At 44.0% G+C, this 13202-nt stretch overlaps 1 protein-coding gene across 1 annotated transcript in view; it reads left to right on the forward strand.

Annotated features, from left to right (window-relative positions):
* The window catches only part of Abhd2 (abhydrolase domain containing 2), an 81317-nt gene that overhangs the window by 44675 nt on the left and 23440 nt on the right, over window positions 1-13202 (forward strand). The window contains exons 4-5 of the mRNA XM_031387058.1: window positions 5489-5664; window positions 7481-7648. Of these exons, the coding sequence (XP_031242918.1) occupies window positions 5489-5664; window positions 7481-7648 (344 nt within the window). The remainder of the gene's footprint in view (window positions 1-5488; window positions 5665-7480; window positions 7649-13202) is intronic.

Genomic DNA, 13202 nt, shown 5'->3' on the forward strand with positions numbered 1-13202 from the left:
TATTTCTCCCTCCCTTCCTTTTTTCCTTCCCTCCCTCACTTCCTACCTTCCTTTCTTCCTTCCTTCCTTTCTTCCTTTCTTCCTTCCTTATTCCCTCCTTCCCTCCCTTCCTTCCTTCCTTCTTCCCTCCTTCCCTCCCTCTCTCCCTTCCTTCCTTCCTTCCTTGGCAGGCCCTCAAGGCAGATGCCCCACACTGTCCCTGGCATCCATTCCTTTCTTGATGTAGCTTACTCAGACAGGTTCCAGAGACTGGAAAAATGACTTCTCTCCCAGAGGGCCTGAGTTTGGTCCCCAGCCCTGTGTGAGTGGCTCATACCCACCTGTAACTCCAGCTTCTGGAGGTCGTCTTAGGGACTTGAATGCATGTGGCATACATTTTCTCTCTCTCACACACATGTATACATAAACAAAAATTAATAAAAATGCCCTTAAAGTACCCTATCTGATACACATCTACAGTGCCCAGGAGTAGCTGCTAATGGTGTTTGGTTCACTGGAAAGGACTAGCCCCGGGGCTTCGGGATTAGGGAACTCAGTGTCAGGTGACATATCCAAAACACGTACAGTATATCAGTTCAAAACACATACTGTACAGCAAATACTAAATCCTTAGAGAGGTACAAGAGAGTCAAAGGAAATGACAACTACCAATGAACTAGTTTAATTTACACGAACAGACCCAGGTGCGGGGGGGGGGGGGGGGGGAATTGATTACACCCTGGGTTAAGGCAAACCTAAGCAATCAGTCAACTTTTATTTTTCTCAACTCTTTCTTTAAAAATAGAAACCATTTGTTTGCTCAGTCTGCCTAAAGACCGTGCATGTGCCTGTGTGCAGTGTGCATGTCTTGGGGGCATGTGGGCTGGCAGGACGGTCCAGATTTTTCCCTTGTAGTCCTTCCCGTTGGACAGTTTTGTTAGGGAAGCCAGATGTTGATCTGATAAGGACAGGCTGGCCTCTATTTTGTGGTTCGTTTCTTAGTAACGAGCCTTTATTAACCACAGGCCTCAACACGACCGTGGACAGAGCATCGAGATTAGAAAAGGAGGAAACATTATTCCTGCTCTGTTAGAGATAAACATGGCCATACGCTCCAGTTCTTGAGCACAGCTTTTAAGCAGTATGCACGACCCCATGCAAAGCAGTGCAATCAAACTGCACGCTCTAAACCACGAAGAGTGTATCATAATCTGTATTGATTAAAACAGCTATACTGGCAAATGAATAGACAAACAAATAGACAAACCCAAATAGAGACGAGAAGCGTATGTAACCGGAACCTTGGCATATATTACAGGTAATGGTGGAAATCATTCCAGATGAGTGGAACATTTATTACTGTACAAGAATAGTGACCTTGTCTGTTAGGAGATGAGCTGCGTCTTCATATCACTTAGAGAAATAAGTCCATTTCTTAAAAAAATAATAATAATAACTGTAGGAATAAGAGGAAATAGCTGGTTTAGGAATAAATGGGTACTGGAATCACTCTTCTTAAAATACTAGGCAAAGTCAGATGTGGTAGTACACACCTCTAATTCCACCACTTAGTAGATAGAAGCAGGAGGATCCAAGTGTTCAAGGCCTGTCTCAACTACATAGCAAGTTCAGGGCTAGCTATGGGCTACGCAATACACTGTCTTAAAATCTTAAAAACAGAATCAAGTTAGAAGGAGGGGGAGCCAAAATATAAAGGTTTAATTTCTAAGTTGTACCAAATTTAACCACAAAAATTAAACTTTCCTGAGCATCAGGATACACACCTGTAGTCCTAGCACTCAAGAGACTGAAGCTGGAGAATTGCCAGTTCAAGGCCAGCCTGGGCTATATATTGAGACCCTGTCTTAAAAACCAACAAAGAAATGTGAACTTAAACATACAATAATATAATTAATAAGAAAACAATTCTAACATACAAATGATAAAGTTTAATAATGTAGTACTAATGAAAATACAAATTAACAGGGAAAAAATAAAAATATAATAGAAAATAAACAGCATAGATGGTATTCACAGAAGAAAAATAAATGCAAATTGTAGGAAAGCTGAGTCAGGAAAACACAAATTGAAATGAGAAACACTTTTACATTTATTTGGGAGTGGGCATGCGTGCCACACACACCTGTGGAGGTCAAAGGACAACTTGTAGCCATGTGTGTCCTGGGGATTGAAGTGAGGTCATCAAGCTTGGCAAAAAAAAAAAAGCTTTTACCCTCCAATCCCACTTACCGTCCTGATGAACATTTTTAAAAAGCATAAATGGATCAGCCTTAAACATGTTGAAATGAGGTGCCCACTAAAGTGACCAGAATGTAAAAGATTAATGCCAACTAACTATTGATGAAAGTAAAGAAGCCAAACAAGTGCTCTCATGAATTATTGGTAGGAATATAAATTGATCCATTGTCTTTGGAAGGCGATATGGCATTATCTATAGAATTGAAACTGCACCTATCCTCCAAGGCTCCCCTCGTACTTCTCATCTGCTGAGCAGCCAGGCTTCAGGGACGAACACAAAGCCACCTGGTCGCTTAAGGGACAGACGTAGGGCTGTCCTTCCACTACACTCTGTTCACCCAAGCCATCCCAGACTGGCCTAGATATGAGAATGACCTTCAGACACAAGTTCAAGTGAGCTGAGGACTACTATAGTCACACAAACAGTAGCATAGGTGATGGGATAATCATATCCTTCCACAGACTGTCAGCAGTGCCTCTCCAGCAGTTGTGCTCATTGTTTATATAAACTCCAGAATATTTTATCCTTCAGGTCTGTATTTCTTCCCTAACCTGGACCATTCTCAACACTGTTTTTGATGTTTTTCCTTGTAGTTTTTTGATAAGTTATATAGTTTTTTTAATGCAGCTAGAAACCCACCACACTAAACTTACTTCAAAAATCACAGCTTTGTAAGTCCTGCTGTGTGTTATTGTGAAGTTAATTAAAAACAGTGTTCTATCAGTAGGTGGTATTGTCATACAATTAAAGATTGTGAAACTTATGCTGTACACAGTTGACCTCACACTGTGATTCTAAGGCAGTGGCGTGCACATGCACACGCACACACACACACACTTTGAAGATTTTATTCCACGGACTCTGAGAATGTCATCAGATACCAATCAGATGAGAGCTAGATTCCCGTTATCATAATACGTACTATCTTTTAAAGATACTTTAAAACCTAAGATTTGCTGAGTGGGTGTGTTTCCTGTCATTTCAGCAAATTCTCTCTTGGTGCTTAGTGTGGGTCCGTAGGAATAGATAGACCTTAAGGTAAATGTGGTAGGAGATGTGCCTAGAAAGAACTTCCTAACTAATGGAGCTACCCGGGTCCTAGGACAGAGCAGTGCCCAGGAATGAGACAATACCCAATAACCAACCTGATAGGGAACAACTCCTAAAGACAAAGCCCAGTGGCCAGGGGGGACTAGGGTGGCAAGCTAGGCATCTGGAATACAGGCACTGTTCCCCAGGAGTGTCCATTTGAGGTGAAGCTGAGACACTGGTTTAGTTCGGGAGCTTATGCAGAGTTAGGGAAGCACAGGATGTAGGCCAAGCTACACCCGTGCATCGGAGAGCTGCAACAAGATTTGTGTGTTGAGATTCTCTCTCCATTGGCAAGATGAAGTGGAGTGGGTAAGCAACAGGACGAGAGCTTAGGAGGCCGCAAGAGTAGGGGGAGCTGTTGCTAAGATTCGGAGGAGGCCATTTGTCGTGGGGATGGGAGATGTGTGTGTGTCATCATTAAATACCTACTACAACAATCCTTATCTACAAAATCTGCAGATAGCCAACAGGAGATTTGGCTGTAATTTTTTTTTTTTTTTTTTTTTTGCTGTATTTTCTAAGATCAAATCATACTCTAAGCAAAATTTAAAAGTAGCATATGAAATATACTTGTTCTGGTTTTGGTTGGTTGGGTTTTTTTGTTTTGTTTTTGCGACAGGGCTTTTCTGTGTAGCTCTGGCTGTCCTGGAACCCAGTCTGTAGACCAGGCTAGCCTTGAACTCGAGAGATCCACCTGCCTCCTGTTCCGATATTTTTAACCTCAGTATATTTATCATTTTTGTTGTTATTCATATTGTAAGGAAAATATCCCTTTAATTTTCCCCAGGAGTTTGGTTTCCTGGTTCTTTCTCCCTCTGCACAGCTCAGTGTCAATCTGGGGGATTCTGTAAACTATGTGGCTGAGGCCTACACAGTATTCAGTTGTCCAATTGCTATTACTTTTACAAGGCTGCTTTCTGTTGCCATCCTAACCACTCAGCCCTGGCTTTCCAAATCCAGCCGTTTGTTTCTATGGGGATTTTTTGTACCTGCTGGCAAGTGGCCCCATGTCCTGTCACTTAAACACAATCCTCCCTTCTCTCCAGCCCCAAAGAAGCTGTTTGCCTAGGGACTCGCTCAAGATGGAGCTTTACCTCTTTAACTTCATATGTATTTAATAATACACATACAAAAGGAATAAGTAGAAAAAGAGCCTCTAAAACCATCTGGTTCTGAGGGAAATGTTAAGCATGAATGGACAAATAGGTTAAGATAAATCATTAATAAAACACCTCTGGGAAGAGCTAAGAGATTGGTGCCACCACTGTGTTCCATTAGGAGATTCTAGTTCATGTAGAATACACATCATGCCCAGCCACTGAGCTCAGATAAAAAGCTGTGAGATAAACCGATATCATTTTCAGTAAATGGGATCGTCTTGTACCAGGGCCATGAACCATCCTGAATTCTTAATTGGAGCAATCTCTTTCCCAGGAATTAATGGGTTTTTAGTTCTTATATTTCGGTCCAAGGCCACTGTTGACTTCACAAAGGACAGTTGTAAGGGAGGCATCACGCCCTGCTTAGGCGAAGAAGCCTTTAGCCTTCATTAATCCACTAGAAATAGTGCTTGCCCTTCTAATACATTCTCTGAAGCTTATTGTAGTGCTCTCTCTATAGCCCAAGTCACTTAGAGGCTCTGAGGAGAGTCTGCAGCTCTTCATGGTGTAGCCAGGAGCAGAATTCTTGTTAATGGAGTAACCAAACAGCTGTGGCAGAAGTGAGCATTTACTGAGCAGAGGTGCCATGTGAGCCGCTCTGTATATGTCAGCTCATTTGGTAATAATGAGGCCAGTCTTGTCACTGGGGATGTACTCAAAGGATATTATTTGCTTTCTTTTCCTCTCAATTATAGAAATAACCCATGTTGAATTGCTTGATGCTCTAAATTTGAAATCAGGGTTGGTTCCTAAAGTTAATATGGTGTGGGAGGCATTAATGAACGGAGCATGGATATAAGGTGGTTAAAAATGTTCAGCTCAGTGGTGAAGTGCTCACTCAGTATGCATGAGGCCCTGCATCACAAAAAGAACCCATTGTGTTGGTGGTTAGTGTACAGAATAATGTGTCGAGAAAAGCTTTAAAAACTAGGGTACCTTTGTTCAATAAATATGAAGGAAACTAACTGCTCCTATTTTTCTTCCTCTCCTTTCTCAGATACATTCCACCACTGATCTGGGGGAAAAGCGGACATATTCAGACAGCCTTGTATGGGAAGATGGGGAGGGTGAGGTCGCCACACCCTTACGGGCATCGCAAGTTCATCACCATGTCAGATGGTGCCACTTCTACATTTGACCTCTTCGAGCCCATGGCTGAGCACTGTGTTGGAGGTGAGCCACTTTAGGTCCTGTTGTTGGGCTACGTAGAGAGAGGAACAGCCATCAGTGGGGCGCAGTATGTAATATGCCTGTGCCACCCACTGTCCCTTTGTGTTCAGAGGCCAGGTCATCAGGATTAACTCCAGCCTGTGTGTGTTAGTTCATATTAGCCACAATCGGTAGAGAATTACGATCCCTCATAAAGTCCAGAAGCCTATTTTAAAGGATGATGGGAAGAGCTTGGAGCCCAGAGCCCCCAGGACCCAGTCAGTGTTGGTAACAGCTCCTGGGTGCCTGCTGTTATCTCCCCAATCCTGTGAGCTGGGCGATGCTATCTCCCTTGAACCGTGGGAAGCTGGTACTTGGAAAAGCTATCTAGGGTGGGTTTATTTGCTGGGCAGCGGGGCGTAAAGGCTCTCAGGTGCCTGGTGTATAAATCTCCTTGGACAAAAGGACACATTAAAGCCATATTTACTTTTCATGAGTCAGTGACACCTCATCCAAAAAATAACTCCAGTTTCCGCTGCTGTGTGGGTTTGGCAGTGAGCTTTCCCAGCTATACAGTAAACAGCGATTGCAAATGCCTCGTAATGAAGCCTTCAGAGGAAATGCAGTTGGATGCCAGCGTCCTTTTGAAAGCAGTCCCTACCAGAAGAGAACATGGTTTTTGTTTATTCAAAGATACCTAGTTTGTTACACAAGTGTAGTTATTATTTATGGGTAAATTGCAGCAAATGTGTGCCAACTCATTTATTTCAAGTAACTGGAATTGCTGAATTCCTTCCCACATCCCCACGTGGCCACCTCCTTGTCATTCAGGTCTCAGATGTCACCTCCTCTGAGACTATGGTAGGAACCATAGTTCCTAGACCCAAGGTGCCTCCCTGCCTTAGCCCCCTCATGGCACCTGCCAATCTAGCTGTTTAGGGCCCTTCTGCTGCAGTGCAGGAATCCCCGGAGCCCAGGAGTGTGTGCTCTCAGCAAACAATCACAAAATGAATGAATACATGGGTAGGGAAGGAGTTTCCAGTACGCTTGTAAGTATTGTCCTTCATAATATCTATCCCCCGACTATAGTTAGTTAAATGCTTTCTCTTATTTCTAATAATTTGACTCCTAGCATTTAAGCATGCAATTTAAGCTTGGTATGATGGCTCACATCTGAAATCTAAACATTCAAGAGATGGACACCTGAAATCTAAACATTCAAGAGACGGACACTTGAAGATCAGAAATTCAAGGCCAAGGAGGGCTACATGAGACCCTGTCTGAAAACAACAATAACAGCGACAACAAAGTAGCATAAAGTTTACCCTTAGCAGTCTGTTCTTGTGTTCTTGCTGGTACACAGTGCTAGGGTCGGAAAGGGCAAAACCAACTCTTAAGTTTCTTATCCAAGACTTCCCATCAGCCCAGCTCCCTGCAGAGATCAATGCATGTGTCTGCACCCAAGAAATACTCTTAAGAAATGGGCTGTTTTGTTTCTTTTATGATTTATTTCTCTGCCTATGGGAGGAATAAATCTTCCTTTTGGCAAACAGATAACAGAAGCATTTAAAAATGAAAAGTAGACAAGACTGAAAATGAAAAAGAACAGACCAGGCATGGTGCCGCACACCTTTCCTTCCAGCGGTAGGGAGGTGGTGGTAGGTAGATCGATGTGAGTTCCAGCTAGGGCTGCAAAGAGAGACTCTCTCAAGAGAGAGAAAGAAAGAAAGGAGGGAGGGCAGGAGGGAGAATTACCCAGAATCCCACTGCCCCAACATCTCTTAATGTCAGTATTTATGTATTAAATGGATGCATAAGGATCTCTTTCTCCATCCTGTAGATGACATAACCATGGTCATCTGTCCTGGAATTGCCAATCACAGCGAGAAGCAGTATATCCGAACCTTCGTTGACTATGCCCAGAAAAATGGCTACCGGTGCGCAGTGCTAAACCACCTAGGAGCCCTCCCCAACATTGAGCTGACCTCCCCACGCATGTTCACCTACGGTAAGCATGGGACGCGGCCAAGTGGAGCCTCCCTCTCACCCCTTTTTCTCTTCTCACAGAAAGTGTACAGGCCCCCTTCCCCAGCCTTCTGCCTTGTAAGTGTAGAATTTGTGAACATCCACCAGAGAGGATGGGGCACACCTCTTACAGCAGCTTACACTGGCATTTGTGATGCTGTGCCTGAGCAGCTTTGTAGGTGGGCACCCATCCCAGCTCCTCGAGGTTCATAGGGGAAGGTCTTGCTCATGGGCCTGGACTGGTCAGAGAGTGCCGCTGGATCCAGGGAGATCATGTTCATAGCTGGACTTAGGCCATTCGCAATGTTATTCCAACACCTGTTCCTCCAGATCCCACCAGACAGGTAAAGATGCAGTGGAGTATATTAGTGTTGTCAGTGGAAAGGAATCTGCATACCAGCAGCCCGCTGGATTCCCAAGTCCCTTGAAGACAGGAATAGGCAGGCTGTCAACTTTACACAGATGCTTCTTAGCTTTAGAGGAAACCCTGTTACCCAAAGTTCTCCCTTCTGAACAGTCTCTTCTCTTCTTGTGTGTCTTTTTGTTTTTGAGACAAGGTCTTACTTGGTAGCATGGGCAGTTCTAGAACTTGTGGTATCATCCAGGCTGGCATTGAACTTGCAGTGATCCTCCTGCCTCTGCCTCCTAAGTGCTGGGATTACGGGTGTATACCACCGTGCCCAGCCCTGAGCTGTTCACTCTTGACTTCCATTGGCTCTCCCTTCTGATTATATATGCACACATAAATAATAAACACATAAAAGATTCACCTATGAGCAAATTATAATGTGTTGTAATGGGAAACAACTGAGCATTATATCTATAATCCTGCCATATAGCAGTTTGTAATTCTTCACTCTCCTCTTCCACCTTTATCCATATTTACATATGTTTTATTTAGTTGCATTTTTTTTCAGTATTTTAAAAAATATTGCTATAAATATCTTGTTCATAGATTTTTTTTCTTCTTTCTTAAGTACCAGGGACTGAGAGCCACAGTCTTTTTCAAGCTACACGAACAGCACGTCACAGAGCTACAACTGTAGCCCTTCTGCATTTTTTTAAAAGATTTATTTATTTTATGTATGTGAGTATAATGAAGCTATCTTCAAACACATCAGAAGAGGACATCAGATCTCATTGCAGATGGTTGTGAGCCACCATGTGGTTGCTGGGAATTGAACTCAGAACCTCTGGAAGAGCAGCCCATGCTCTTAACCACTGAGCCATCTCTCCAGCCCACCCTTCTACATTTTAATTTTAAGATGGGGCTCACCAAGCTGCCCAGGCTGGCCCAGAACTTGATCAGTAGTCAAGTGGGCCTTGAATATGTGTGTAATCCTTCTCTCTCAGCCTCTGTCATTTTCTTCCCATTAATGACATCCTCAAAGTAGATTTCTAGCAGAATTATGCAGTTGGCACTCCTACATATATGTACATATTGTCAGATCTTCTACGGGGCCATGTCCATTGCTATTACTAACTGGTGAGGGTCCACTCTCACAAGTAGGTAAAAGAAGGATACACACGCATGCCTTTTGGCAGGCATAGGACTGCATTGGAAGTGGCTCCAAGTCCATTTCCACCTTCGTGCACACTCCTGTAACTCAGACATCCCTTTCACAGGCACTTCTGGTCAGTCTGGTCAGTGGCTCGAGAAATAGGTGGAAATCCAGGTGCATGGAGCCATGTGACATGTGGAGGAAGACTTGGCTCTGAATCACCAAACTAGACAACTTTGAACACAGATGAAAACAATAGGGAGTGATTCTAAGATCGTGGATTAGGCAGAAAGCCATCTGGACAAGTAGGAGATAATGACATGTGCCGTGGCTGCAAGGCTCAGCACAGGCTTTAGAAGCTCCAGCCAATAGCAAGTGCATCACACAAATTAGAAATGCCAACGAGGGGCCTGGGAGCACAGCTCACTTAGAACAGTGTTTACTCCGCTGGCACAAAAACACTGGGCTCAGCCCTCAACAGTGCATAAACCGGTGTGGTCATACATGACTATCTGGAGATAGAAACAGAGGTGCAGGGTCATCCTTGACTATATAGAGATTGAGACCCTGTCAAAAAGAAGAGTTGAGCTGGGCGGAGGTGGTGCACGCCTTTAAACCCAGCACTTGGGAGGCAGAGGAAGGTGGATTTCTGAGTTTGAGGCCAGCCTGATCTTCAGAGTGAGTTCCAGGATAGCCAGGGCTACACAGAGAAACCCTGTCTCAAAAAAAAACAAAAAGAAGAGTTGTTGAAGCCACTGCCACTGCCACCAGTGGTGTCACCTACACCTGGAATATGTGCTGACCTCAAGCACAGCAAATGCAGAAACAGACAAACTTCAGATGAAGAAACTGAAGCTTAAGGAGAAGCCATGTCATCAGCAGTGTGAGCCAGTAAGCAGAAGAGCTGAGACAGGAGCCTAGATTCAGCTGTTCCGACCTTCAGAGTCATCGCACAGGCTGGTTAGAGCATTTGAGTCCCTAAGAGCCAGGCACCTCATCCCAAGAGGGCCCTGGACAGCAGACAGGGAGACCCAGCAGAAGGCATTACAGACTAGAGAGCAAGGTAGGAAGGAGCAGTGAAGGCTCCAGAGCCACGCAGGAGAATCAGTCTCTGGTCTCCAGCCCACCCATAGCCATAGCTGGCAAGCTGGCCTTGCTGAGCCTCGGTTCAGGTTCTTCTGCAGCAACAGCATTTTTATAGACTGTCATCATTTTCTGGGACAGGTCACCTAGAGGAGACATGACTTTTGTGACTATGCTGTTCTTCTGTTGTATGTTGGTACATTGTTTAGCTGCTGTTGTGCATCTGTTGGTAGGGTTGAGGTCAAACAAACACAACTTTCAAGAGGTATAAAAATCTAGAATTCAGAAAGCCTACTGAAAACACGTGAGTGGTGACTTGCAAGATGTTAGAGAGCCTTTCTCAGCCGCTTTAGCTAAAATTTATTCATTTTTGATAAGTGAATCCCTGGAGTAAGGAACACTTTTAATAGAAGTGGGCTGATACATTAGAGCAAAGCCGAGGTTTGTTACTCTCAACAGGCAAACTGAGGCAGCCTAATGGTTAACATGCTAGAAGTGAAAAACCTTCACCACGGATAATCATGTGTCGAATTCCTAAATTCATTAGCTACCTCTCATGCCTCAGCCCAAATACATCTGTGGAGCTTTCTGTCTGTCATCAGCCATTGTTTATTTTAAATCACTGTTGCACTTGACATAGCCTGTTACTTTGACATCACTAACCCAGGCTCGCTGACCCTTCAGGGTGTGCATTTACATTTGTCTTCCACGCTTTTCTGTCTCTCAGCTGAACTTTAGAATCATTTGGTTAAATTCCATGTTGAATTTTTGTATCATACGAGATAGACTAGCTGATGCATATCCCCAAAGTCCAGAAGTTCAAAGGCAGGGATGTATTTCTGCTCACTCTTCATGTTCATGGCATAGCCTGGGGTCCTGGGGCTCCGTCATCACTTACTAACTTCATGCAAAGGCCCAAGTTTGAAGAGCAGCAGCCACCATCTGGAACATGGCCAGTCTCACAGTGGGTAGAGAGAGCCTGGTTCTAGAAGCTACTACCTAGAAATGATAGAGATCACTCCTGGCCATAATTTGTTGGCCATTAAAGTACAGCGTGCCACCAAGCTTAACTTCAGAAGAGTGGATGCCGCCAGCTCTCAGTCAGCACAGCTTATCACAACTTTTAATTGGATTGTAATTTATAAATTAATGTAGAAGACTTTGTATTGACAGTTCATACTTTCCTCTTCCAGGAACATGGTGCTTTCTAAGTCCTCATAGAGAACATCTAGTCCCCTGTAGAGCTCAATGATCTATAACAACTGATTCCTCAGGAGAACTCCCCCTGGGAAAGTTTTAAAGACTCCAGGCCTTGGGATCTAGCCCTTGGCAACCTGTGTTATGGCCAAGATGTTCAGAGCCACAAACATAAGTCTCATTTCCTATTGCCTCTTCAGTCTGTTGTCATTGTTACTATGTTGTGTTGAGTTGTGTTATATTTGATCTTGTTTTGCTTTTTTTGTTTGTTTGTTTTTTGTTTTTGTTTTTGTTTTGTTTTTTGTTTTTTCAAGACAGGGTTTCTCTGTATAGTCCTGGCTGACCTGGATGGCCTTGAACTCAGAAATCTGCCTGCCTCTGCCTCCCAAGTGGGATTAAAGGCATGTGCCACCACTGCCCGGCCTTGTTTTGCTTTTTATTATAAAAAATTTCAGAACAGTGAGAGAAGAGAATAGTAGAATGAACCCAGACAGCCCAGTATACCAACACCTGCTTCTAACTCATTCAGCTCATAACCAGTCTTAACTGATACTGTGCCTTCTGGTTAGTCCATCTCTTCCCTCATCTTCTCTCAAAGGTTATTTCAAAGCAAGTCCCAACCAGCTAGTCATTTCATCAGTAACTATTTCAGTGTGTTGTGCCAAGATACAGTCTGTAAACTGTTTTATCTTGCTTGGGTCAACAATAATGCCTCATGTCATGGCTTATCCAGCAGAAACTTAATTTCCCAAAGCTACAGAAGCAGGAGTTTGGATATAAAAATCTCTCTCCGTGGCTTGTAGATGGCTGCCATCTTGCTGGGTGTTGTCATGGTCTTCTATCTGTGCCTGACCCATCCCACTTTACCATAATTACACCTTTGAATTCACCTGTATGCTGAGGTGCTGGATGTTAGAGCTTCATTCAGGATGTGAATCTGTGGAGAACCATGTGTCTCAATAGCTGAAACATGAGCACAATATATCTCAATTAAAACGGCACTACTTGTGTTCACAAGTAGTTCACTCCTCCCAGCTGTCTCCTGTCCTGTTCCCCCTTTACAGGCTGATCAGTTTAGAACCCATGTCAAGTCCGTAATGTTGCCGTTGGCTGGTGTGTTTAGCATATCTCTTTTAAATCACCTTCCCTCACTTTTACCAAATTCCTGATGAGCTGTTGTCATGTGTGAGTGAGTGACTTGATGTGATATTGGGGGTGGGAAGCTCTCTGGATCTCCAGGATATGCCACAAGTTCATTCATTATACATCCTGGACCCACCCTGAGTATGTGTTAGCACCAGGCCAGCCCCAGCAGTCTCTGAGAGCCAGTGGGAGGGACTCAGGCCCGCCCATCTCCAGGATGCCCAAACTCTCTGGGAATCCCTTTCATGGCCTCACTTAGCTCCTCCTCCTGCCATCAGAGTCTCTCCCAAGGTGTCAGCTTTCTATGAGAGGCCTCCACTGACTCCTCTACATGCAAGTAACTTGACCCCCATCCACACCACGCAGTCCTCTATCCAGCACCTTTAAACATTCTCCACGAATATATATATTTGGTTTTTCTAAACAGGGTTTCCCTGTATAGCTCTGGCTGCCCTGGAACTTTCCCTGTAGACCAGGCTGTCCTTAAGCTCAGAGACCCACCTGCCTTTGCCTGCTGGGATTAAAAGTGTGTGCCACCACCGCCCAGCTGTTTTTCATAATTTTCAAAATGATGGATTTATCAGTGTTTATCTCTTATCTTTCTGTCCCAAA

This window comes from Mastomys coucha, unplaced genomic scaffold, assembly GCF_008632895.1.
Source record: "Mastomys coucha isolate ucsf_1 unplaced genomic scaffold, UCSF_Mcou_1 pScaffold21, whole genome shotgun sequence".
NCBI lineage: Eukaryota > Metazoa > Chordata > Mammalia > Rodentia > Muridae > Mastomys > Mastomys coucha.